This window comes from Triturus cristatus, chromosome 5_2 (genome assembly GCF_964204655.1).
Source record: "Triturus cristatus chromosome 5_2, aTriCri1.1, whole genome shotgun sequence".
Lineage (NCBI taxonomy): Eukaryota > Metazoa > Chordata > Amphibia > Caudata > Salamandridae > Triturus > Triturus cristatus.
The window spans coordinates 480670418-480694797 of record NC_140588.1 but is presented as its reverse complement, the minus strand read 5'-3'; the positions used below and the strand labels follow the sequence as shown (position 1 = coordinate 480694797).

Here is a 24380-nt window from a genome sequence, read left to right as displayed (position 1 = left end):
TTAAACTGTGACATAATGTCCTTCCTGTGACCCCTCGTCTTATTATTACTTTATATTGGACCTCTTCGAGGCAAAACTACCATTGGAACTGTAAAAAAAGAAAAATCATTGATGTAATATAGAATGGCACTTCAGAAATAAGTAACACAATTTGATAGATGAACACTTAGGCCCTCATTTAATTTAGATGTTGCCGGTTGGGATACTCCATCACAAATGTGGCGGATATCCCATGTGCCGTCTTACAAGTGCCATAGGATATAATGCATTTGTAATAACTTTTAATAACATTTTTTTTTTTTATTGTTTAGCAAGACCTATTTCGTTTTTTCCCTATTCCTGCCACTAATTAAAACAGGATGGAGAAACGCTCGTCATTCTGTATGGAGTCAATAAATTGTCCTTTCACAAAAGGTCACTTATCAATATTTTGGACTGTGTACGCATATAAATGCGCTCTGGTTTGAAGGCCGGAGAAGACTTCGTTATATTCAAAACCTTTCTTTCTAAAACAACCAACAAAATTCAGCAAATTACCGTCTTCCAGGGTAGATAGTCCCATCGTTTTCGTTGCAGTCTTTGCCCCTCCAGTCATATCCCCTAAAGGACTAAAAACAAAAGAGTCAAATGTATTATACCATAACTGCATCGCCCTTCAACATATTTTTCATTTTAGAATTTCAAAATTGGTGTTACAAGTAATTAACTTCAGCGCTGTGACTGAAGTATTTATCTTTTCTGTCAGAAGTTTCAAAGAACATTTTGTTGACTTAGGTAATTGCTAATGACTTCCTGCATTATTATCTGTAATTTTTGCCTAGGATACATATTAATACAGCATTATTATCCTGAAACTCTGTGGGGATTTATTGTACTTTCTCACTCTTCTCAAGTAGCAACCGGGGGCGATATTTGTATCATTACAAAGGTGCACAATTTATTCTGCTACTGTGGCTTTGCAACTCAATGACTGCCTTGAATAATTACTAGTAATCTTTATCACACTAAGTCCCACTCTTCCTCGACCCATCCCTAACAGCTCGAGGATGTACTTCATCGGGGAAACAGGGTACCACAATACAACTTTAAATTTAAAAAAAGAATGCAGCCACAGAAGAGCTGCCACTGCAAACCCTCGACATGGCCCCAAATGATGAACACGCATGAGAACATTGATGGCACATCACCAACCAAAACCTGAGACTTTAGAAAGACCGGTTCGCCAACCTCTGGAATCCCTGTCACACCTACACCTAGAGAGGAATGACCCTCCTCGTCAGCCTTCATAAGGACAGGGGGAGAGAACAATGTTTCTTACTCCATCTAGCACATAAGAGTGAATGAACCACGTCGGCCTTTACCTTAATGGGCACACGAGTCTTCGGGAGACTCGATGGCTCATTCTGCACTGTCACCTTATGGACTACTGAAAGTTAGAGTTTGGAAACAATCTGGCCTGGGGAAGCGCTGGAGGTTTTGCCCGCATTGGAGAAATCACAGCTTTACACTTCGTAAACACGAATAAACGCAGATGATAAGATGAAACTGAAGTTTTAAAGTTTACACAAGCAGTTGTTCTTTTTGGCTCGGTCCCCACACACAGACAGGACTATTCTCTATGTATATATATATATCTCAGTGCAGATCCTACGGTAGACAAAGAAATGTTACTTACTTGTAATCCTAATGCTGCATCAAAGTATCTTCGCTGAAGTCATACATGTAGAATATTCCCACATGCAAGCAGGGCTATAAACCAGGAAGAGGGTCCTTAACGGATGTTACAGCCCTCAACGGTGGGCTATAATGATATATTATATGCCATGAGAAAGCAAGCTCTGAAGGTAAACAGCCTTAAGAACATGGACTGAGCCATGCGTGCCGTTTCGCCGCAAGCGGAACCAACGCTTGCCTTAGCCATGCATATGCTTGTTTAAGGCATATGGCAGTCTAGATGATGAGATGGGAGGGCACAGGAAGAGGAAGGATAGGGAAAGGACTCGGACAGGTAAGTGGAGCTAGAGCCGGGTTTTGGGGGGTGGGGGCAGTTTTTAAGGGTTGGGGTCATTTTTAGGGCTCAGGGTTGGGGGGTCAGGGTTATTTTCAGGGCTGGGGGGCAGGTTTTTTTTTAGGGCTCGGGCTGCTCTTTTGGCTGGGGTTGGCGTAGTTTTTAGGCCTGGGGTGTCAGGGTAGCTTTTAGGGCTCGGGGTTGGGGTAGTTCTAAGGGCTCGGTTGGGTGGGTCGTTTTTAGGGCTCAAGGGGGGTCAGGGTAGTTTTAAGGGCTCAGGGGGGGCTGTGAACTTTTTATGGGTCGGAGAGTCGGTAGTTTTTAGAGCTCAGGGTGGGGTCAGAGTAGGTTTTAGAACTCAAGGGGGGTTGGGTAGTTTTTAGGGCTAAGGGCAGGTGGCCTCGTTGTGATCTTTACCACACTTCCCTTTACCAGTCATGCCTTTACCACGAAATTGCACGGTGAAGGCATGCGTGGTAAAGGAATGCGTGTTAAGACACATTTGAAGGTTTAGCCATGCGTGCCTCTGTCATACAACCAGCTCTGAAAACAGCCATCAAACTCACTTTATTCACTAAGGAACTAAAGCTGCCTTCATACCTAGTCACTAACACTGACATCAAGCATCCAAGACTCTGACCCAATCATTGACAGCCAGCAAGCACATCTAACCCACACATCTTCTGGTACAGGATGGAAACAGGAAAGTGGGGCATTACCAAAACCTGGGCACAGAAAATGGGTTTCTGTAATCGAATTTCACAAATGAAAACCATGATGGCAGAGAAGGGCATAAAGCAGCAAAGAGGTGCATACAGTCTATAGTATGATAAACAATGACGTGGAGAAATTAACAAATGCAGATGCATACAGGTACAAAACCGCTCTAACGCTTCAACGCTGCCTTGCCCCAGCATTGGAAGCAGGAGTCATACAATCAAGACAGATCTCATATGAACACATAAAGCAGTAGTGGTAAGCAAACAGAGAGACGTGCGTCGAGCCGAAGCTTGAATTCTTCCACAAAAGGTGAACACAAAAAGATACCTATGTAGACCCAAAAAACAACCTTCCTGTAACATAAAAATACTTGAAACTTTACAAATGGGATGGGGAAAAAAAGAGGCTGGGATAAGAGTGTTCCTTTGAAGGCTGTGGGAAACTTGAGAAAGGAAGATAGTTAACAAAACAACAGCGTATGCTGCAAGGCTCTTACACAACATGACAACAGCCCTCTACTGAAACTCAGAAAAGAATCATTTTACAATGGGAAACTCTGTGCAGGATGCAAGATAAAAAGAGCGAACTTATTGGAAATTACTAAAAATAAATAAAGTATGCATGAGTATGGGCCTCATTTAAAGGGCCTGTGGACAACTCTGAACATTGGTAGGAACCGCGGTGGCAGCTGGGCCTGTCAATGTGTTAAAAGTTTGATGGACAGCCGCCCTTCAACCTTTTAACAAGTTTTTGCTTTTCGAAAGCAAAATCATAAAGTGGGATTCTGTTTTAAAAAAAGGAAAAAAAAGAAATATTTTTGTTTTTATAGTCCCTCACTGCCAGTGATGAACAGCAACAAATCACATAACAGCGTCCACTCTAAATCAGGCAAACAGTGTTGTAGGTGAACCTCGAACATCTCATACTCTGTCTGACGTCAGAGGAGTAATGGAGCTGGAGTAGGCTCCGTCGCTGACATAGTTAACGTCTGTTCACCTTTTCAATGACCAGACAAATATCTCGTAGGACAAGACCTGTGGAATGACGAGTCTTCTAAGCACTCCCAAAATAGCAGAAAACCTTCAGTTCCCTGAAGTAAGGGTGTCAGTGAGCTTTTTCGAGAAGTCCGCCATTGCTATTCTGAAAAGAGACAGTGATAAGAGCAGAATCCCTCTGGCGTGGCCTTCTGAATGTCACTTCAGCTCATCCATTGACTGATAGCACACTGCCGGTATTCTTCAGGGATTGGGTGTCTGGGCGATGTCTATGCAGCAGGCAAACAAGAGAACAAGTCTGCTCAGCCGCGTTCTCCATCCAGCTGGTGCTCTATACTGCAGTGACAGTTTTGAAGACAGGCTTTACCATTCAATCTGTGGCAACGCATTCACTTTAGATTTGCCAAAAATGTGGACAAGGACTTAGCGGTTAATGTCAATGGTGAAAGCCACTGCATGCCGAAATAGAGGGACATTTCCACTGGCCCAGACTGCCACCGGAGTCTCTTTCTCTGCTTGCCAGTATGCTATCTCTGGCTTCATCTGATTGTAACTGGAATAAAAAGTGACCCCAGCCATACCCCAGTCGGTGCTGAAGGGTCATGTTGTCTCCGGTGTAGGGTGGCACCAAACTAAGACTCGTATTTGCGACTTTTCAGAGGGCAGGAATGGATCAATATAAGCCTTGACGTTGGCTTCCAGACTGCATGATCTGATAGCGTCAAACTTGCTTCTGAATATTTAAAGGAAGGCCTCTGAAGTTCTGTCCAATGGGTCTCACAGAGTGGTAGATGTGAAGTCTCATTTTGGTTCTCTTTCAATTTTCCAACTCATTGAAAAGGTTTTGGAAAATAACTTTGCAACAGCATGAATTTCTGACATGTCCACTTTTGTGAAGAGCCACCCCCATGCCTGAAGCAAACTAAGGGCCAGATTTACGAAGCCTTTGAGCTGCCCTTGTGTCATGCAAAGAACACAGAGCGATGCAGAGGCTTATTTGGGGTTTACACATCAAAGCAAGGTCTGATTTTTGTGGCATTGCCTGACTTTGTAAAGCAATGTAACATGACTTTGTTACATTACTTTTCCTCTAGGTAGGTGTTCTATGGATGGAGCATGGGTGTTCCTGTGCATACACACATGGATTTCACACAATTCCAGATGTACTAAGGTTTGTAAAGCTTGAATTGTGTGAAATCAGTATGCCTACCACAAAGCGGTATAACGAAGAGAAACACATTTATTTCTCCTCATTACTTTCTCTTTTTATGTGTGATGCATTCTTCATCACCCATAGAAAGTGCAAAATGCTTTTTTGATTGTTTTTTTGCAGGAAGGTATCTCTTGCAGCACGGCACAAGGGTACCTGCGTTGGCTCTAGGCAGCCAAAGGTGTCCCAGCACTGGGAGAGAGTTGAAGAGCGCCATATCTTTGTAGAGATGTAGTTCTTCAGCTCTCTGTCTTTCATGCAATGCAGGGCGGCAACTTACCTTGCTGCACTGCGTTGTGTGAATTCTCAGTAAATCTGCCCCTAATTGCCACTGCTAGTCTAAACCTCAGCAGGCATCATGTATCAGTGATGGCCTCAATCACATAAATATCAAAGTCACCTAGCCAGATGATATGTGCAAAAGAGGTATGGAAACAGCACCTGCAGGGAAGCGGCACGCTTTAGCCATACGCATATGCGTAGATTCTGATGTTAGCAGGTTGAAGTTTTGAATAATTCAGCAGCTTTGAAAATACAGTCATCTTTTGTCACCATACATTCTTTAGATTTTAAAGAATCACTGGTGACTTGGCTCCCAGTTGTGACTAGTCTTGCAGAATGACGCGATTTGTGGGAGCCATTGTCAGCGGTTTCTTGCAAAACTCAGTGAATTGGTAAGCGATGTATGATGACTATTCATTTTTGTGGTTTTAGACCAGCCTCATGGGGATACTGCTATTCTACTTCCTCATCAAAGACGCCTGGGACTTCAAAGTGTATGGAGATAGTTACTCCTGGAGAAGTGTTTTGATAGTCCAAAATGCATTACATGCTCTATACTTCAAGATGATTGATTCCTTTCCCTAATTTTCTTATGGGTGGCTGGAATGAATTTTAAATTAGAGAGTTTAGATGACTAAGAAAATATTTAGGAACAATAATTAGATATTGTTTTTTATTTACAAAAATCCAAGGAATATGTTGAAAAACCTGGTACCTGTAATTTATCCACTTTTCCATCGGTGAGTCAAAAACATTTGAAAACCTATTGGAAAATACTAATGATTGTGTGGTACTATATGGGTAAGACTCTTTGAGGCAGATTTCTCAATACTTTGCACCAGGGGGGTGTCTCATCAGTGAGATATGCGTGCCCCATGCTACTACTCACTGTTTTTGACGCAACAACCTAAAAACTAACATTTGTAGAAATAATTCTGCATCAAACAATAAGAGCTCCTTGATGCAGGCTTTAACTAGAAGAAACGTTTCTCCTTGATTGTGTGGGGAACTGTACAGCACACATACAATGTTTGAAAAGTTTTAAAGTATGTTTTAGCACAGTTTTTGTACTGAAAGAGTACCCTCCCAGTATAAAACCTCTGCTAGAAATTATGCACACAGAGGATGTCTGTGTGTGTGTGTGTGTGTGTGTGTATGTGAAAGAGCATGATGGTGCTCTGAAAGTGTAGGGGTGCATTATAGTCACAGAGAGTCTGCACTCACATATATTCTTGTGTTGTATTAAAGTGTGATTATTAGAACGTGGTGTAATAATGATGTGATGTTAAAGGATAGAAATGTATTCATGCCCTGCAAAGTGGAAAATGTAATAAAATTCATGACTGAAAGTGTAATCTTTAGTATGCTGCAATTGCTTAGCAAAAAGTTTCTGTGTAATGAAATGGATTTTAGTTTAAATGTGCACCAAGATGAAGATTGCACGAAGAATTAATGTGAAGTGCTTAACGTGTATTAATTGCAGATTCTATAGTACAAAGCATTATTAACCCGAGTGTATAAATTGATATGTAAAGGCCTCAATGAAATGTTCACATTGGAATATGAACGGCCTATTTGTTTATTCTTACGTTGGCCAAACTGTGTAGGCCCGAAAATGTATTTTTTCCTGGTGTGCTCTCATATTCAGAAGTAGTCAGCCAATTTGATGTGTGTGCAAGAATGTTCTGTTCTCACGTTTCAGTTTCAGATGAAAGAAGCTGCTTTCGTTAGTTAGAACTAACGCCTTTTGTTTTGGGAGTTAGGCATGGAGGAGATGTGCAACAATGTAAAGAATGAAGCGATAATTGGGAGCCAGTGTTCTTCTCACTGAGGAGGCCTGGAAATCAAGGTCAACGGAATCCAGATGGAGAAGACGGTGGAAAACTACCTAGTGGAGGTGTCCGTTAGTGAGCTGATCTGTGGGCGTGTTCTACATTTTGGGATTTCGTATTAGGGAAAGTGCCCCGAGGGAGGAGGAGCAGAAGGGGAAGAGAGAAGCAGAAGGAGAGGCAAAAAGAGAGAGAGAGAGGTTCAGCGAGCTAGAGGAGACAGGATGAGTTAGAAGTAATGGAATCGATCTAGTAAGGAGCATCTTAGAACACGCTCTGTAGCTTTGGCTACTGATTTACTTTGCAAATGTGCTTCTTAGGAAGTCTTCACAAGCTGACACCTTTTACTGACTTTGCTTGGGAATTGCTAAGTAGGGATGTCACCTTAGAGATAGTGTAGGGACAGGCTAATGTTTTTTTTCCTTTTAGAGACAGATGAAGACTGAGTTAAATGTTGGAGCAGTTCTTGCTTGTGATGTATTTTTGGAATTGTTTATTCTCTTCATGATTCACCGGAGTAGAGTAATCAGAAGACTCGGTTTTGTATTAGATCCCATGAATTTCTACAACCTTGTCTTGAGGTTTCTGGCTTTGTAATAAACCCCCTAAACTGAAGTTGGAGTCTGTGATCTTTAGGTCCTGATTGGTTTGAAAAGTCAAAAGTGATGCTTGGTTTCTCCCCTTTACACTTCTCAGCAGGTAAAAAGAGACATCGACCTGAGGTTCCATGTTAATTTTCTGTAGTGGATCTCAGCCTTATCATGTGTGTGTGTGTGTACGTACTGGGGAAGAGAGCAGCTGCATCATATCTCTGTGGATATGGTGCTGCCTTGCTCTCTCCTCCCAGTGCTAGTCAGTGCAGTACTCTGGCTGCTGCACTGCACTTTAAAATAGTAAACCTGCCCTCTGGCTATTTTTTGTGCATATTATACGACTTTGAAGTCTCAGGACAACACAGCACCACATCTTGAGTAATATGAAGTGACATTCTACAGCTGCATGGTCAGTTTCTTACAACCTGCAATAAAGTTATTAAACAATTGTGAGTTTCGATAGCTCGCGATGATTGGGATTCTTGAAACCCAATACCACAGAGTCTAAGTATGACTATACCTCATGCGAGCAGCAGGACCTGCATGTTGGTACAGCCCACAAGCATGACAGGATCCCCCTAGGATACAAGCCTGGCTTCAGGACTGCCTTGTTGGTAGCATTAAGCCATAGCAGCACTGACACACACTTACTGCAGGAGCAGTACAATTATTGTAACTATGTGCAGATATCTGCTGGAGAACCGCAACAATGGTAATTCAGGCAATATTAAGGGATGCCAAGACACGCACCTGATTGGCTCCTTAGTCTTAATTAATCTGCCTGACCAATTCAGTCCTTGGCTTATGATATGCATGCTGTCAATCAGATGCTCCATTAGTGTCAGCACAACAGTAGTTCAGGGGCGTAACAAATAACCCCGCAGGCCCCACGGTGTGGGGGCAGGGGGAAGCACACCTCATAACCTCGAGGTGGCTCCTCACCTTGTGTTTGCTTAGCTTCCCTACACTATCCTTTTAATAGTCTGTGTGCATCACACATTTATGCAACTACTTAAAGCTTGAAACATTAAAAAAAACAAGAACAAACATTATGGAGAAATTGACATAACAGCCCGTCAGTTAGTAAATGGAACCCCATGTTAAAAAAACATTGATTCCTCCTAGGTATATATTATATAGCATGCCCTGTTTTTTTTCTGTTCAGTTTTATATAGTGCAAACTGTACCTGAAGGTATTGGATAGGCCTGGGCGGAGTTTGTGGAGTTCCGACCAAAAATCAGCTGTGCTATGTGGAATTTCCCAAGAGTTGGAGTGCGTTAGGTCATGCCGTTCGCACTGATTTTTAGTGCCCGGTGTTTGTCCCGTGCTGGAAAATCAGCGCCCACTGCGCTATGCGCAGCACAATAGGGTGCTGCTTCTTTCTGCCGCTCAAGTAGATTTTCTTCACGAGAAGCAGCTTCCTCAATGAGAACGGATGGTTTCTCAACGTGAGCGGTCGCGACCATCTGTGAATGCCTGCATTGAGAAATCTTACTGGGAGATGACCTAGCATTGGATTTTCCTCGCTTACGAGCATGAGTGAGAAAAAAAAACTCTGCTCCACGGAACTGAGTTTTTCTGAGCTCCGCTTGCTCGGTGGAGTGCGGAAAACTATGCAAACTCCACTAACAGAGCGGAGTTCACCGCCCAGGCCTAGTACTGGAGCCCTTTATATGAATACCAGTTACATTACACAAGGTCACATTCATTATTTCGGCACCTGGTGATTAAGTGATATGCCCAGAATTACAGGATGTTCAGGGGCATAACACAAACCTGTTGAGCCCCTGGAAGGCCCTCCAGGGGCCTGCAAAGCCTTCAGAGGGGCCCCATTCTACCAGGTCCTTCTTCACAATCTGCAGGGGGGCCCTGTTAGGAATGGGGTTTCTAATCGGAAGAGGTATGTACTCTGTCCAAGTAGGGACCACCGCTCTGGTCCGGGTAAGCCAGATACACACTAAAAGATAACATGTGCTCACTCTCTGAGCTTGACACAGTGCAGTCAGGCATATCTAAAGAGGCAATGTGTGTAGTATTTGTGCAACACACACACAGAGTAACACAATTAATACACCACAAAAATACTTTACACAGTGTTAGGAAAAAAATATGATTTTATAAATAATTCAAGATCAAAATGACAAAAATCCAATAGGTAGAAGTTGAGTTATGAATGAAGAATAAAAATAGTTCTTGCACTTAGAAGCAATAAGCGTCATTGGGGCTTATCTGGCTCCACTGGACCGGGGCAAAGTCAACAGTTCAAGCCAACTGTAATGGAGCGCAGGCCAGGGACAAGAGCCAAGCAGGCCTGGTGGGCAGAGTACCTTGATCCTGGCCACAAGCAACGAGATGTGGGATGCAGACGAGCAATGCATCGATGTCGGACCCACAATTGAGGTGATGTGTTGATTTTTTTCACACAGTGCTGGCTATGAATCAGGTCTGTTGAGTAAAGCACCGGTTCCGAGTGAGGTGTTTCCGAAGATGATGTGCTGGGTAAAGCCACACTGGAGGGGCAATGCGATGATCTTCTCCACGCAGTGGTGGCAATGCGTTGGTCCCAAAGAGGTGCCCCCACAGCTAGGTGGCTGCACCGGTTCTACTACACGCAGACTGGAGACGTGCCAATTTCTCTGGAGTACTTTGATATCCCTGAGTCTCAAGCAACAGGAGGCAAGCCAACATGCCCTCCGAGATCACTTCACTTGCAAGGCAAAGTCCAGCTCTCCTCAGCAGGGTCAGAGAGCAGCAGACAGTAGGACAGCACAGCAGAAAAGCAAGCCTTCCAGCAGTCCAACAGAGTTTCAGTCCTTAATGCAGCACAGCAGTTCTGACAGAGTCCACTTCTAGGTCCAGAAGAGTGTGTCTTTGTAGGGTCAGAGACCCAGTACTTATACTCAGTTGTGCCTTTGAAGTGGTGGTGACTGCAAAGAAGGGTGTTCGAAGTGCACACAGGTCCTTCACAGCCCTAGTTCCAGACTATCACTAAGGGGGTAATCAGCCCTTTGTGTGGGAAACAGGACATTGCCTCTTCATGTGTAGGTGTCAGCTCACTCCCCCTTTTCTTCCCCAGAAAGAGCTATCAGAATGTAGATGAATGCAGATGAGTACTCAGACACACATACCCTTCCTGCGTTTGTGGCTGTCTAGAGGGAATGCACAAAGTGTAGCTGTCACTCACCCCAGACGTGTATTGGAGACAGGGAGCAGGTACACAGAGCAGTAAGAGCAGAGACCGGCCTACTTTCTAAAAGTGGCATTTCTAAAATAGTAATGTTAAATCCAACTTTACCAATAAATAGGAGGAAGCATTACCATTCCATAGATACTCCTATCTAATCAGGAATTACAGCTTAAAAGTGTATTAAGGAAGTCCATTGTTAACCTATGAGAGGAGTAGGCCTCATAGTATTGAAAAGGAATTTAGCTGTTTGAAACTACCAGGGCCGGCAAAACTTAAAAGTATATGTTTATTTTATTTATTTATTTTAGGAGTTTTATATAGCGCTAGCTGGGCCCGAGGGTATCAGAGCGCTTCACAGCATGACAATTATATGCAAATAAACAGTACAGGTCGTTTGATGGAACATGAGGGTTTGAATCGGGTAACGATCGAACGAAGGAGCGGACGGGTAAAGGGGCGTGGGGCGAGGGGGTGCAGGTCAAACAAGACGAGCGTCCGAGTGGATTCCCTATTCAAGCAGGGCGGGTGTCTAAAAAGTTTTCTTGATCCGAGTCATTGTCGTCGGTCCCAAACTTAAGGTAGGATGTAGCGCCAGTAGAGGCACTTACTTGGCTCTAATCGGATTCGCTCGGGAGCGGTCGAGAAAGAGGACTTTGAGCAGGTTCTTGAATTTTGGAATTGTGGGGGGGATGGAGTTCCAGATTTTAGGAGCATTCCCAGCAAATGATTTGGCTGCGGTTTTATGCTTACAAGTTTTCAGCGGGATGAGTAGCAGAGTGTTGGAGCTCCTGAGGTTCCTTGACTGGCCGGCCCTCTTGAGTTTGGCGGCCAAGTATTCCGGTTTGCCTGTGTGCAGGACTTTGTGCGTGAGGCAGGCTGTTCTGAAGCTGGATCGCAACTCAATTGGAAGCCACTTTAGTTTTCTTAGTGCGGAAGAGATGTGTTCGAATTTCTTAGTTCCGGTGACCATTCTGGCTGCTGCATTGAAGGTTGTCTTCAGAGGGTGAGGTGCGATTCTGCTGTCCCAGTCAGGCCCGCAATCCCATAATCAATTCTGGAGAGGACCAGTGTTTGAGTGGCTTGTTGAAGGTCCTTGGGCGGGAGGAAGGGTTTTATTTTGTACAGTAATTTCAGGTTGAGAAAGCCACTTTTAGCGGATCTTATAATCAGTTTTTTCATGTCCAATTTCGGGTCGAGGGTGATACTTAGAGATTTTACTGAATCCACCAGGGTGAGGTTACCATTGAGGGCGTCAATGGCTTTGAGCCATTCTTCAATTTGGGGGTTTTCGTCTTTGTTGGAGATGAGGAGTATTTCCGTTTTCTCTTGGTTGAGTTTCAGGTGATTGCTTGTGAGCCAGTGTTGAATCTCTCTGAGCATGGCGTTGAGTCTCTGGATGTCGTCATTGGAGGTGGTTTCCAGATAGAGCTGCTTGTCATCGGCATATAAGTGAAAAGGGATGTTGGATTTCCTTAGTAGAGTGGTAAGGGGTTCAATGTAAATGTTGAAAAGCTGAGCGGAGAGCACTGACCCTTGTGGAACACCCCTGTTGACGGGGTGGAGGTCGGACTCGAAGTTTTACATTTTTATTCTTTGTGAGCGGTTGTGGAGATGGGAAGAAAACCAGTGGAGGACCGTCTCTTGCAGGCCAGCCCTTTCTTGTAGAATCTTGATGAGTAGTTTGTGATCGACTGTATCGAATGCGGCCGATAAGCCTAGGAGGATGAGAAGGCAGCATTGGTCCGAGTCAAGTGACTTGAGTAGATCGTCTATGACGTTGAGGATTGCGGATTCGGTACTGCAGCCTTTTCTAAAGCCTGATTGATGGGGATTTAGGAGATTGATGTTATCCAGGTGTCCCATCTCTTACTTACACAGCACCCTGCCCTATGAGCTACCTAGGGTCTTTCTTAGGGGTGATTTAGGTGTTATAAAAGGGGAATTTAAGGCTTGGCAAATGGTTTTAAATGCCAAGTCGAAGTGACAGTAAACTGCACACACAGCTCTTGCTGTTGCAGGTCTGAGACATATTTGAAAAGTTACTTGTGCGGGTTGCACAATCAGTGCTGCATGCCCACTAGCAGCATTTTATTTACATGCCCTGGATATATGGTATACCACTTTACAAGGGACTTACAAGGAAATTAAAAATACCAAACGGGTGTAAACCAATTATCTCATGTTTAGAGAAGAGAGTGCATGCACATTTGCACTGGTTAGCAGTGGTAAAGTTCTCAGAGTCCTTAAGCCAACACAAAGAAGGTCAGAAAAAGAGGAGGAGGAAGGCAAAAAGTTTCGGGATACTCTTCAAAAAGGCCATTTTCCAACATGCCCCATAATGTAATATTACTCCACTGCAGCAGTTTGAAATGTGATGGCCTATGATGATACTACACTAAAGATTAATAGTTCAAGAATTTGTCACAAAATCTTAGTACTCTTTTCTATAATTATTTTTCTTGGAGTTGGACATTTGGCTTCCATTCTACATTGTTTCCCTTATTTTACCAATCTGGGGTAAAGAGAGGAATTGGTTTGAAAAGAACCACACAAGCCAGTGTTGCCGTTCTTTTATATAGGCATGACCCCTCCATAGTAACAGAGGTCTAAATAATGGCTCTTGCAATATGGTGTAGACCTTCACAGGTCCTGGAAAAAAGAATCAAGAATCTTTCAGATCACTAGACTAGCAGGGGAGACTAGCTCTATGTTAAAGATGCCACCCGAAATGTAACAGAACAGGTAATTGACAAAACAAGTGTCACCAGAGTCTGCACCTAAAAAATATGCCCCCTCCTGCATTACAGAATGAGCCATATTCCTATGCCACGCCTGGTGCCTCCAGTTGATTACTGTGGCTTCCATGTACCAGTAAATATGAGAACGATCCAGGAATAAGGATTGCGCCTCCTACATTATCTGGCTGGCTCATTCCAAGATGACTATCATTATGTGAGCAGACATTATCATTATGTGTCATCATGGGTTCCACTTGAATTATTCGATACTACACTTTTACATGGGCTTCAGAATCAAAATGCAAGCCCTGTTTGAGAGAAATGTTTGAACAAGTCACGGATGCAGAACTACAGACCGTATGGCAAGTGATTTGCCCACTCTCTTTGAGCAATTCCATCAATTCAGTAAAGAAGGTACACAGTCCACAGAATCTTGGGTCATGGTGCTCAACATAGTTCATGGGAGGAATTCTAGGGCAGTCTGGCCAAGGTCATATCATCTTGAACTAGGTCATACCATCTACAGCCAATATATCATCATTTCGCAAAATAGCATAACAACTGCCCATTAGTTATCAGCTCATTGGTAAAGAACCAGTTTAACCTCGCTAGATACTTTCCAGCACACCAGGTTGAGAAAAGTAACCCTATGCCTCTAGACCCCATGCAAGTATTTACGGACCATAGTGGTTGTAAATGACAGGATAACCTGTATCTTTATTGTGGTCAACCTGTCCATTATGTAGAATCCAGGCCTGCCCGTTGTTTGAGAAATGAAACCGTTTTGAATTAGGAAGTCTTCTTTGAGACTATTTGATAAAATCTAAAACAGCCTATTTTCTGGTACGTTTGACATTGTTGGAGGCAACGACATGGTACATTCAGATGTTCTTGTTTACTTGGGCATCTCTTGCAACTATATTGGTCCAGTCATACTAGATCCATACTGTTGCCTTTTATAGAAAAAAGCCATGCATGGATCATTTTTGACTTTGAGTGCCATTATTTACTTGACTAGCCACCTCCAACTAAACCTCAAGGGCTATTTGAAAGCCATGCACTTTGATTACATTTTGCCTATTGTTTTACATTACTAGTCAAAATATCTTGCCGCAGACAAGAAACAATCCTGAAATAGAGTAGAGGAAACACTATATCAACTTCCCACCAGAATCTGGCTCCTACCTCAAGCCATTCTCTTTTCAAATAATACTAGGACAACTTCAAATCTATCTTCTGCCCTTTGAATCAAAAACCTTACCACACCAATGCTTGTGTGACTGTATGATGAACAACATGTCAGAAAAACATATATCATAGAGAGGGATCTACACCTTAGGTCGTCTATGGGTGCACTGAGAACATTTAGCTAGAGTACTGCCTCAAAATTCCCTGCTCTGTTTTTTATGATGAAGAAAATAGACAATGTTCTATACCCTGGGGTGAATTGTCATAACATCTCATAGAATACTAGAAAAGAGCAGCTCCCCTCAATCTGTTACTGTATTTGATAGACCAAGTCTCATCTATCTTCACTAAACTGAAGCTATAAAGGGCATGCAACTTCACATGCAACAAGCGAATGGACAACTGTATTAAATACCACGGGGTCCTTTAGAAGTACAGTGAAAGGATCTTTGAAATTAGCAAGGGGTTGTTTTAGCACAATGACCAGATAGATCTATATACTGTTTGAACCACTGCAACTAGAACTGTGTAGCTCATTTAAAAAAGCCAAATAGTTGGACATCCAGGAGAAAGAACAATTATGAAACTGATACAGAAAGCAATATTTGTGTCAGAAATTAAGAAAAATGTTAATCAATATGTAAAAGAAAGCATCACAAATGTGCATTCCAAGGCCTATCACCAACATCCCAGTACACCAGTGTAACAAAGTCTCCTTTTCTGTGAACTGATTTTGTGCTGGTATGAGGACTATTTGTACTGTGACACTGCCATCTGATACCAAAGCTTTTGTGTTCTGCCCCTAAAATGGTACAGTGAAACCGGTTTCAGCCAATTTGTGTTTTTAACTCTCCGGTAAGGCCATTGTAAGTATGCGCAGAAATTGTATGAGAAGTGTGGAGATTATATTCATATGTAAAATGTGGGATGCCTTTACACCGCCCACATATGACAAAAACATGACTTCAAGCAACACCATAATGCTCTGACTGGGCTTCAGTTAAAAAGCACTGCAGTAACACATGGCAAATGCACATTGAATTTGCAATTTAGGAAAATCTATTTTTATATATTATATAAATCACAGCGAAAGTGTGCTTTGCAAGTCCACATCCCCGGTTGCTTAGTATATAAAACGTAGCATACTACATATTGGACATATTATAACCTTGCATGAATGATTGTCCAAAATCTGTTTATACTGTGTAGGAAAAGCTGCATTTTTCGGAAATAGGCCGAAATACAAATAAAATTCATATTTATTTCTCCACATGAGAAAATAATAAAGAAATTAATCAAAATGATTTTCCCTTTAGTTTCAAAAATACAATTCAGTGGTGAAAGTAGATTTTTTGTTAACTTCGGTGGAAAGCAAATTTAAGAAAGTGTACTTTGTGCTGCATGAGATAAACCCATTTTAGAACCAGTTTGCCTCTCCAACCCTACTCCAGAGGCTCAATACACAGTGCGGAAGGGAGTTAATGAAGCTGCTCCTAGAGGACAAGGATTTGGCCTCCGGATCTGGAAAGCCAGGGGTGTTGTCAACAACTGCCCACTTAACATAGATTAGCCATCTGGGAGGGAGACAGGAACAGTTGGCAGAACAAAGGACAACCTTAGCACTTCTTCTTTTGACTTTGTGATGCCAAATATAGCTGGCTGGAATTGTTCCTATTTATTCCCAGGGCCACAATAAACTTTCTGGTTCAAACTCCAGCAGGAGGAAAACCATGCTCAACATTGACAGAGGGTACATCACCTCAATTGAACAGTGGAGTGGCCATGGAAAGAACAGAACCCCTCCAGATGGAGGAATGGAATTGCCATCTTGTATTTTGGTTTCTGGGAATTTTTGCAGTATACCAATTAGGAAGTGCTGAAGAATGAGATGGAGATAATATGAGAAAGTAACCAGGACTTGGTCTTGGAAATTCTCCACTCACTGTCTAAGGCTTAGCGTAATTTGCTGCCTTACAATTATGTCCTCAAACATTCAAAAGACAACATCTGGAAGTAAAAAGGCTTTACTGAAAGAGGATGCAATGACTCCTTACTCCCCCTGGCGTTCAGGGTCTGGAACTGCTCTCAAAGGGTCCAGAGTTTGGTGTCCTTGTTTATCTGCTCCATAGACACTAAAACAGAAGTCCTGCTGACTCAAGCAAGAAGGTACAACTGATCACTGAAGTCTAGATCTTGCAGTAGCCCTGGCAGAGAGAAGTCTGGTGCCTATATGCAGGCCCTAAGTACTAGAGGTCTGCAGGAAGGACCAGGAGGAATTTTCCCAGCAGCTAGCAAAAAGCGGGACATCATCGCTTTTTCCACCTCTCGAAGACTCAGACAAGATGTTAACACTTTCCTATGGCTGGTACACTCTTAGCAGGCAAGAAAACCATGTTTGTCCTGCTCAGCACTTTTTGCTGCATTGAAATCTGGGTCAATAACCCTTGCAGTAAAGGTATCTGGCCATGAAGAGTCCTTTCCAGCTACAGCTTCTAACCCGTGCCCCACTGGTCAATTTTAAGAACCATAAAGTGACTGAGTCCAAAGGCAAAATGGTGTACTGGGGTGAAGCTGCAACTCTATTCCAGCGGTGGTGTGACTTCTGTGGCTACAAAATTCAACTTAGTCCCACTCTAGGCATTTGGTGCGAAAACCAACAGCTTCAGCGGGAGCTTGATAATGACATATCCAACATTGAGAAACCCTTGCCAGTGTACAAGTTTCTCCTTGCCCTGCTGAAAAACTTTAGGCTTAAAAAAGAACACTAAGGGGCCTATTATGATCGTGGGTGGATCGCTACCGCCTGACCGGCGGTGGCGATCTGCCCGCCAGAACTCCCCGCCTGACAGCCATTTACCCCCTGCCACATTAGCATGGCGGGGGGCACCGCGGCAGATGGAAAGACCGTCCACCGCTTTTACGCCGGCAGGTAATCGTCACGGGCAGAAAAGGCCCACAATATGGTGGCGGTGCCTTGCAGGCACCGCCATCCATATTAGGATGGGTGCGTGGGGCATACCTTTCCATGGCGGAGACTCTGCCACGGAAAGACATGCGGAGAATGCCTTTGGGGGCCCGTTGCGGGCCCCCGAGGGGGTGGGGGGTGGATGCCTGCACATGGGGGGTACCCATGGTACCCCCCCCTTCATTGGCATGCACAGGGTGGCAGGGACCGCTTGGTGCCTGCCACGTTGTGCATGTCAATGCACAACATGCATCGTAATGGGGCCCTAAGTCTCCAGGTAAAAACTTTGACTGGTGTGATCAACTTGGTGTATCTGACCTTCACTCCAGGGTTGGCCTGAAATCACAGCTAGGTTCTGACCAACCAAGAACTGATATTTAACATTAGCTTTTTACTTTTTTGTGATGCTTTTTGCCTTAAAACTTTAAAAGTTAATATCTCCAGTAACCCATATCCAATTTTGATTGTTTTGGTTTGTTTTTGCCTATTAAATTGTTTCCTATTGTGCTAGAGTGATTTGCAAGTTGTATTTGTTTGCTTTCTTAACAATGACATTGTTGGTACTGCCTGAACTTACGGTTCACTTTCTGGGGTACTGCCTGCTACTTGTGCCACATGTACTATGGGATGAGCAGAGTTTTCCAAAGCAAATACCCTAATGTGCTGTAGTCAGCTTGGCACTGAAAATAATGGAAAGTAAAGGTTGCCAAGGCTAGCTGAGCATCCACTAAGCTTGCCCCACTGAATAACATTTTCTGTAAGGGATCTTACCCTATAATTGATTTAAAAACAAAAAAAAAACGTTGTATGGTCATATCGTTGTCTTATAACTTGCTAGAACGTCCTGTTTTTTTTGTTCTGTATTGTAACTGTTCTTTGTTTCCCATCAATCAATGAAGGCACAGGCAGTCAATTAAGCTCCACCAGGCCAGGGCAGTACTCCTGATACATCAGAAGAAACACCTCCACAGCCCCTGACGTGGCCGCACAGCCGCGTATAATGTTCCACTGGTTCACTGGTTTGAAAAATTTTCCTTCAAAATTGCTCGTCCTCATGGGAGAAGCTGCTTTGAAAAAAAAATAGTGGTAGTAGGTCTACCATGCCACGACAGCAAGGTGGATCTTCCATCGTGTATCTTCTTTTCAAAGACAGACCACCAAAGCAGGTGGCCCATCTTTGGAAATAACAAAACTGTTGTCACTCATGTAGAAGGAGCTCTCTTGCACCACACGGGTGGCATTTTCTGACTTTTTCTGTCCAGGTCTGCCCTGGAAATGATGGCGGGTGGATTGATTTGGAGGGGCTGCCATGAATTGGACAGTTTCTCCTATCCCATTTCCACTGGCACCAAGTTCTTCACAATGATTTTTGGTATTTCTGAGCCTATGGCAGCTCAGCCACTGGGACATCCAAATTCCTCCAGATTCTAAATAAAACAGGGGAATAGAGAGGTGGGCAAAAGGAATGTTTCCCAACAACTGGTGGACATCCTTTTGCCACCCTACTCTAAATGAAATGTTAGTCTTTTTAAATCAACAGTTCGCACAGGACATTGAGTTTACTATTGAAGGCCTCATTGCATGATAAATTATGTCTCTCACGAAATAGATACCTTTTTCCAGGATACATGCTAATATCAAACCCTGTTTTCTCATCCCTTTTCTTGTCCCAACATATTTGCCATTAACTTCCCACTCCTCCCTCAGATGAAGATCCATGCATGTACCCAGTGGCCCTTTCTAATCCTCTTCACCAGCATAACACTAACCTTTCACAATCCGTTGTGTTGGATAGCACATAGGATATCCAGGATTCTCTCCTACAAAGGCCACATTCCCTCACACAACATGCATGGGAACCAGTTTTCTTTCGTGATGCCTTAGCAGACGCATTACATTTCTTCACCTGGGAAACCCTTGCCACTAGACTGTCCCTTTCGAGGACCATCCAGAAAGGGAGATACCATCACGGCTCCTATGCAGATACTGTAATATATCTGAGACTTTGCCTATTCCACACCTACCCTTTAATCACCCCTCACCCCATGCCGCTCAGGTAGCTAAGGACAGTCTCAAATCTCTGTGTCCTGCAGACCAGTTCAAACATTGCATCCGTCATGACAGATGTCCCAGAAATCTACATACATAAGAGTTGCAAAACATTCCTGATCATTGTAAAAACAAAATAGAGCAAGATTGTACACCATCGCAATATACAATGCAGTGCTGAATGGAAAGTGCATGCAAATCAACACCAGCAGGGCAAGTTAGGTAACATCATTCACACAAATCAATTCTCATTTGAACAAGAACATTTACTCACGGGGAAGGTACTGAAGTTGTCTTTGTCAAAGTCTTGGAGAGGCACTTTGAAATCTATTGTACTAGACACAGAAAAGCAAAACATATCAACAAATGTGGTATCAGCTCTCTTGAATATCTAGCTTAAAATGCAAATAAACACGATTAATCATTTAACAGTACTGTACATCCACAAATCATCTTGTATAAACCAGAGGAAGAAGAGGAATATTAAATAGATTCAGCGTGCACACCAGTTGAAGTATTTCTAACAGGAGAAAGAAATATGTCCACTAATAATTTTTAATTCACTTTAATCATTTTTTTATCATAAGACAGTGAGCGCCCAATATCAGACAAGACACGGGATAGAAAGTAATATCGCATGTCACAGCTCTGGTAGAACATATGTATGTATTCACCAGCACACTTGCCATTTATCACTAACACCTCAACTTTTTAGTCTGGCTGGAGATCTGTCTCACAGAACGCATACCGTCACCACACAGAATGAGTCCACATAATCAGTGATTTATGGATGGCAAAGGAGTCCATTTCCTTGCACCCTTTGTCAATTCCTGCTGTGCCCTTATGCACCTGGTACCTGGATACCAATGTCTCCGGTTATGTCAGTTTTGAGAGTGGTGATCCGCAGGTATGTTAGCACCTGACAGGTCTCCTTTCGACCCCTTCCCACTCAGAATCGTATTCATCCCTCTCCTGTAAGGAGCACAATATTCTATTCCATTCTCATCTGCCCAGCATCTCTCCTGTCATCACACATGGCTATGGCTAGGCCTTCTTGTGTCGACCCATATCAACAACTCCTTGTGATCCTCTCATCTTTCTGTTGCCTTAGGCCTTTCTTCTGTCCTGATCTCATTCAATCTGGGCAGCACAGCTGTCATGTTTGATCCCACCCCTCATTTTTAGACCTCGCCAGACACAGCACAGACGCTAATTGTGCATACACTCTCATTTGCAAGACTATTGTTTACAACAAGGGACTTGCAGCCCGCACATTGCTTACCATTCGCTGGCTTCTTTCACACTCTTATTTACTGCCTTGTAATGGGGCATCGTGTTTTGGCATCACCTCCTCTTCTTCAGCTGGAGCATGTGCCAAGTAATGATTGTTTCAGCTTGATTGTTGTCCTTCCCCTGATTGACGCACTTACTGTTTTTCTTTATTTTTAAAATTTTTCTTTGTGTTGCTTCTTCCCCCTCCCATCATGCGCCGTCTGGGTCTTGCTCCCTGTTAGACCTGGCACATTGGCGTGAGTCTCCCTTCCATTTTTCGCTGTGCCTCATGTATTTTTTGCTGGTGTTAGTTGCTCAGGGCACTGTGCCACTGCTGTCCAGTGCCACAGTGCAAGTGCTCCCTATTGTAAATTAATGTATACTTTGTGATTCCATGATTAGTTGGTTTGGTTTACTTGTCAGACCCTAGTACAGTGCACCAGGAGTGCCCAGGGCTTGTAATCCAAATACTGCTAGTGGGCTTGCAGCACTGGTTGTGCCACCCACAGAAGCAGCCTGTAAACATGTATCTAAGGTCTGCCATTGCAGAGCCTGCATGCAGTCTGGTACTGTCATGCTGACTGGGCAAGTGCACCCACTTGCCAGTCCCTAAACCTTCCCTTTTCTTCATATCAGACATCCCTATGGTAGGCCCAAGGGCAGGGTGCATTGTAAGGATAAGGTAGGACATGCCCTGGTGTGTGTGGCATGTTCTAATAGTGAATTACAGCCATTTTCGTTTTTCACTATTGCAAGGCTACCTGTTCTCCATAGGCCAGAATGGGCAGTTTGATTATTACATCTTATAATCCTAACTGACTCAGGGAACATGGTCGAAATTCGAATTTAGTATGCCTGAACTCAGGCTGTTAAAATGCATCTTTTAGTAAAGTTGGTTTTAACATTCTGTGTTTGAAAATGCCACTTTTAGAAAGTAGGCATTTTCTTGTCTAACCATTCAAACCTGCCTCTGCTAGGCTGTGTGTATTCCTTTGTCTGGAGTTTGAGTGACAGGGCTGGGGAATTCCAGGAGACAGGGTGAGGTGTCCCAGTGGTGAATAGAGAGATCTGCATCCAGATGGGTGGGAGGAGTTGCACCTGAGACCTGAGTAGGGATGTGCCTGCCTTCCACAATGCTGGCTCCACCTTCTGGGGAGCGGCTGATTTCTCTGCCCTGCACAGTGAATGAAGAGAAGGAATCCTGTCAACAAAGTGCTCCAGTGCTGTACTTGCCGTTCACAATGCTGGCTCCACCTCCTATGGGGCGTCTAATGTTTCTGCCCTGCACTGTGAAAGGAAAGGAGAGGTCTGGTAAACAGAGTGCTCAGGAACTGGTTTGGACTGGGCAAAGGCTCCTTTGCCTTCAGAGGACAAAGGATTTCTGGATATAAATATTGGGACCCTGATCCCAAGAAATTAGATCACTTTGGGAAAACAAGAAGAACCTCTGCTGAGGGAGGAACAAGAAGAAGCTGAGGAGGAAACTATCCCTGAACCTGGGGGATTGGCCTGCAGTGGTTGCCTTACTGCCAAAGAGAGGAGAAAGGAACCTTGTGTGTACTTTTGCTCAACTTGTGAAGGATCTCCAAGGGCTTGGAAAAGAGCTTGCCTCCTGCTGAAGTCTCAGGAACAACAGACTTCACCCCCCATCTCTCCAGACTTCTTTGGAAGTGCCTGCTGCTGTTGTTGGGCTTTCTGAGGGACTGCGTGTCGCAAGGAGCTGGAAGCGCGACTCAAGAAGGAGAAGCGTACCGCCGTCAGAGCTGTTGTAGTCGCATCTCGTAAAGTGTGTCACCGCCCGCAGCATCGCATCGAGCGGAAGCGTCTCGCATCATCCAGGAAGAGACTCGCAACGCCGAAGAAGCGTGTCGCCATCGCAGCCATCGTAACTGACGCATTGCACTGCATCAAGAGAAGAGTCTCGCATTGAGGAAGAAGCGTGTCACCATCGCAGCCATCGTAGTTGTCACATTGCACCACATCAAGAAAAGCACCTCGCATCTACGGAGAAGCGTGCCGCCGTCGGAGCTTCTGTCGTCGCATCGCGTAAAGGGTTGTCGCCGCTGCAACATCGCATCGAGCAGAAGCGTCTCGCAAACGTCGGGGAAGAGTGTCGCTGCCAAGGCCGCTGTCGTCGCATCGCGTAAAGGGTGTCGCCGCGGCAGCTGACGCATCGAGTCGTGTCTTCTCGCAACATCGGAGAAGCGTGCCGCATCTGGAAGATCTTCACGTCTCTATTTCTTTGCACCAAAAACTTCATCGCATCAACATCGTTGCAACACTTTCGTTGCCCTGCTTGTCGCATCTAAAAGGTACATTGACTTAAAGTGTCGCATTTAAGAACTTAAGAGAACTAAGCAAACTTCTACCATCTAAAGTAACAGTGTTGTGTGTTTTTGTCGCTTAATGGTCTTGTGATAACTCTATATAAAGAATACTTATTTTTAATATAAAACCTGTGTGGTGTTCATTTGTAGTGTTATCACTTGGTTACTGTATGTGTTCACAAATGCTTTACACACTGCCTCTGAGATAAGCCTGTCTGCTCATGCCAAGCTACCAAGGGGGTGAGCAGGGGTTATTTTAGAAGTGTACCCCCTACCCTGACTAGAGGAGAGGGTCCCTATTTGCCACAAGTGCATACCTGTGCCAACTAGAGACCCCCAAGTCTAACATTGGTGGTCAGCGGTGAGGATTCTGGACATGCATTTGTGGCTCATGTACAGTGATTGGTGAACACTACTTAGTGAGTGCAGACCTTAACACAACCAGTACTTGTTGGTAGATTTCTTTTGGGGACTTTCTATTTTTGAGTACTGCCGAGCTTAACCACCATGGAAAAAGCAGCATCCATAGTCTCTGTTGATACTGAATTTGAGTGGGAAGAAGAGAAACTGGACAGCTACCCAGTTAAACAGCTAAAGTTCTTCTGCAAGAAATTCAATGTTTCTACTACTGGATGCAAAAATAAGCCAGAGTTCTACAAGGCACTGAGGGCCTGGGTAGAAGCAAGGAATGCCACGGATGATGATAATGCAGAGGAGCAGCTGGATGGGCCAGTGGGACGGTTCCTTAGTGAGGGGCAGGACACACTGCTAGACTTGCCTTCTGATGTCTATAATTCCTATCCCCACATGAAAGATGCATTGATGTCTAGATATGGTTTGACCCCTGAGATGTACAGACAGAGGTTCAGGGGTTGCACAAAGATAGCAAACAGTACCTATGTTGAATATGTCACTTTTATCTGCAGAGCATTGGATGGTTGGGTGAAGGGTAGCAAAGTCAATGATTTTCAGGGACTGCTTGATTTGATTGCATGGGAGCACTTGTCAAGTAACTG

At 43.9% G+C, this 24380-nt stretch overlaps 1 protein-coding gene across 1 annotated transcript in view; it reads right to left on the bottom strand.

The window, feature by feature from the left end:
* Positions 1–24380, bottom strand: part of AOAH (acyloxyacyl hydrolase) — a 780853-nt gene that overhangs the window by 446454 nt on the left and 310019 nt on the right. The window contains exons 7-8 of the mRNA XM_085607471.1: positions 20040–20100; positions 538–608 (exon numbers count right to left, since the gene is read on the bottom strand). Coding sequence (XP_085463597.1) covers positions 538–608; positions 20040–20100 — 132 coding nt within the window. The remainder of the gene's footprint in view (positions 1–537; positions 609–20039; positions 20101–24380) is intronic.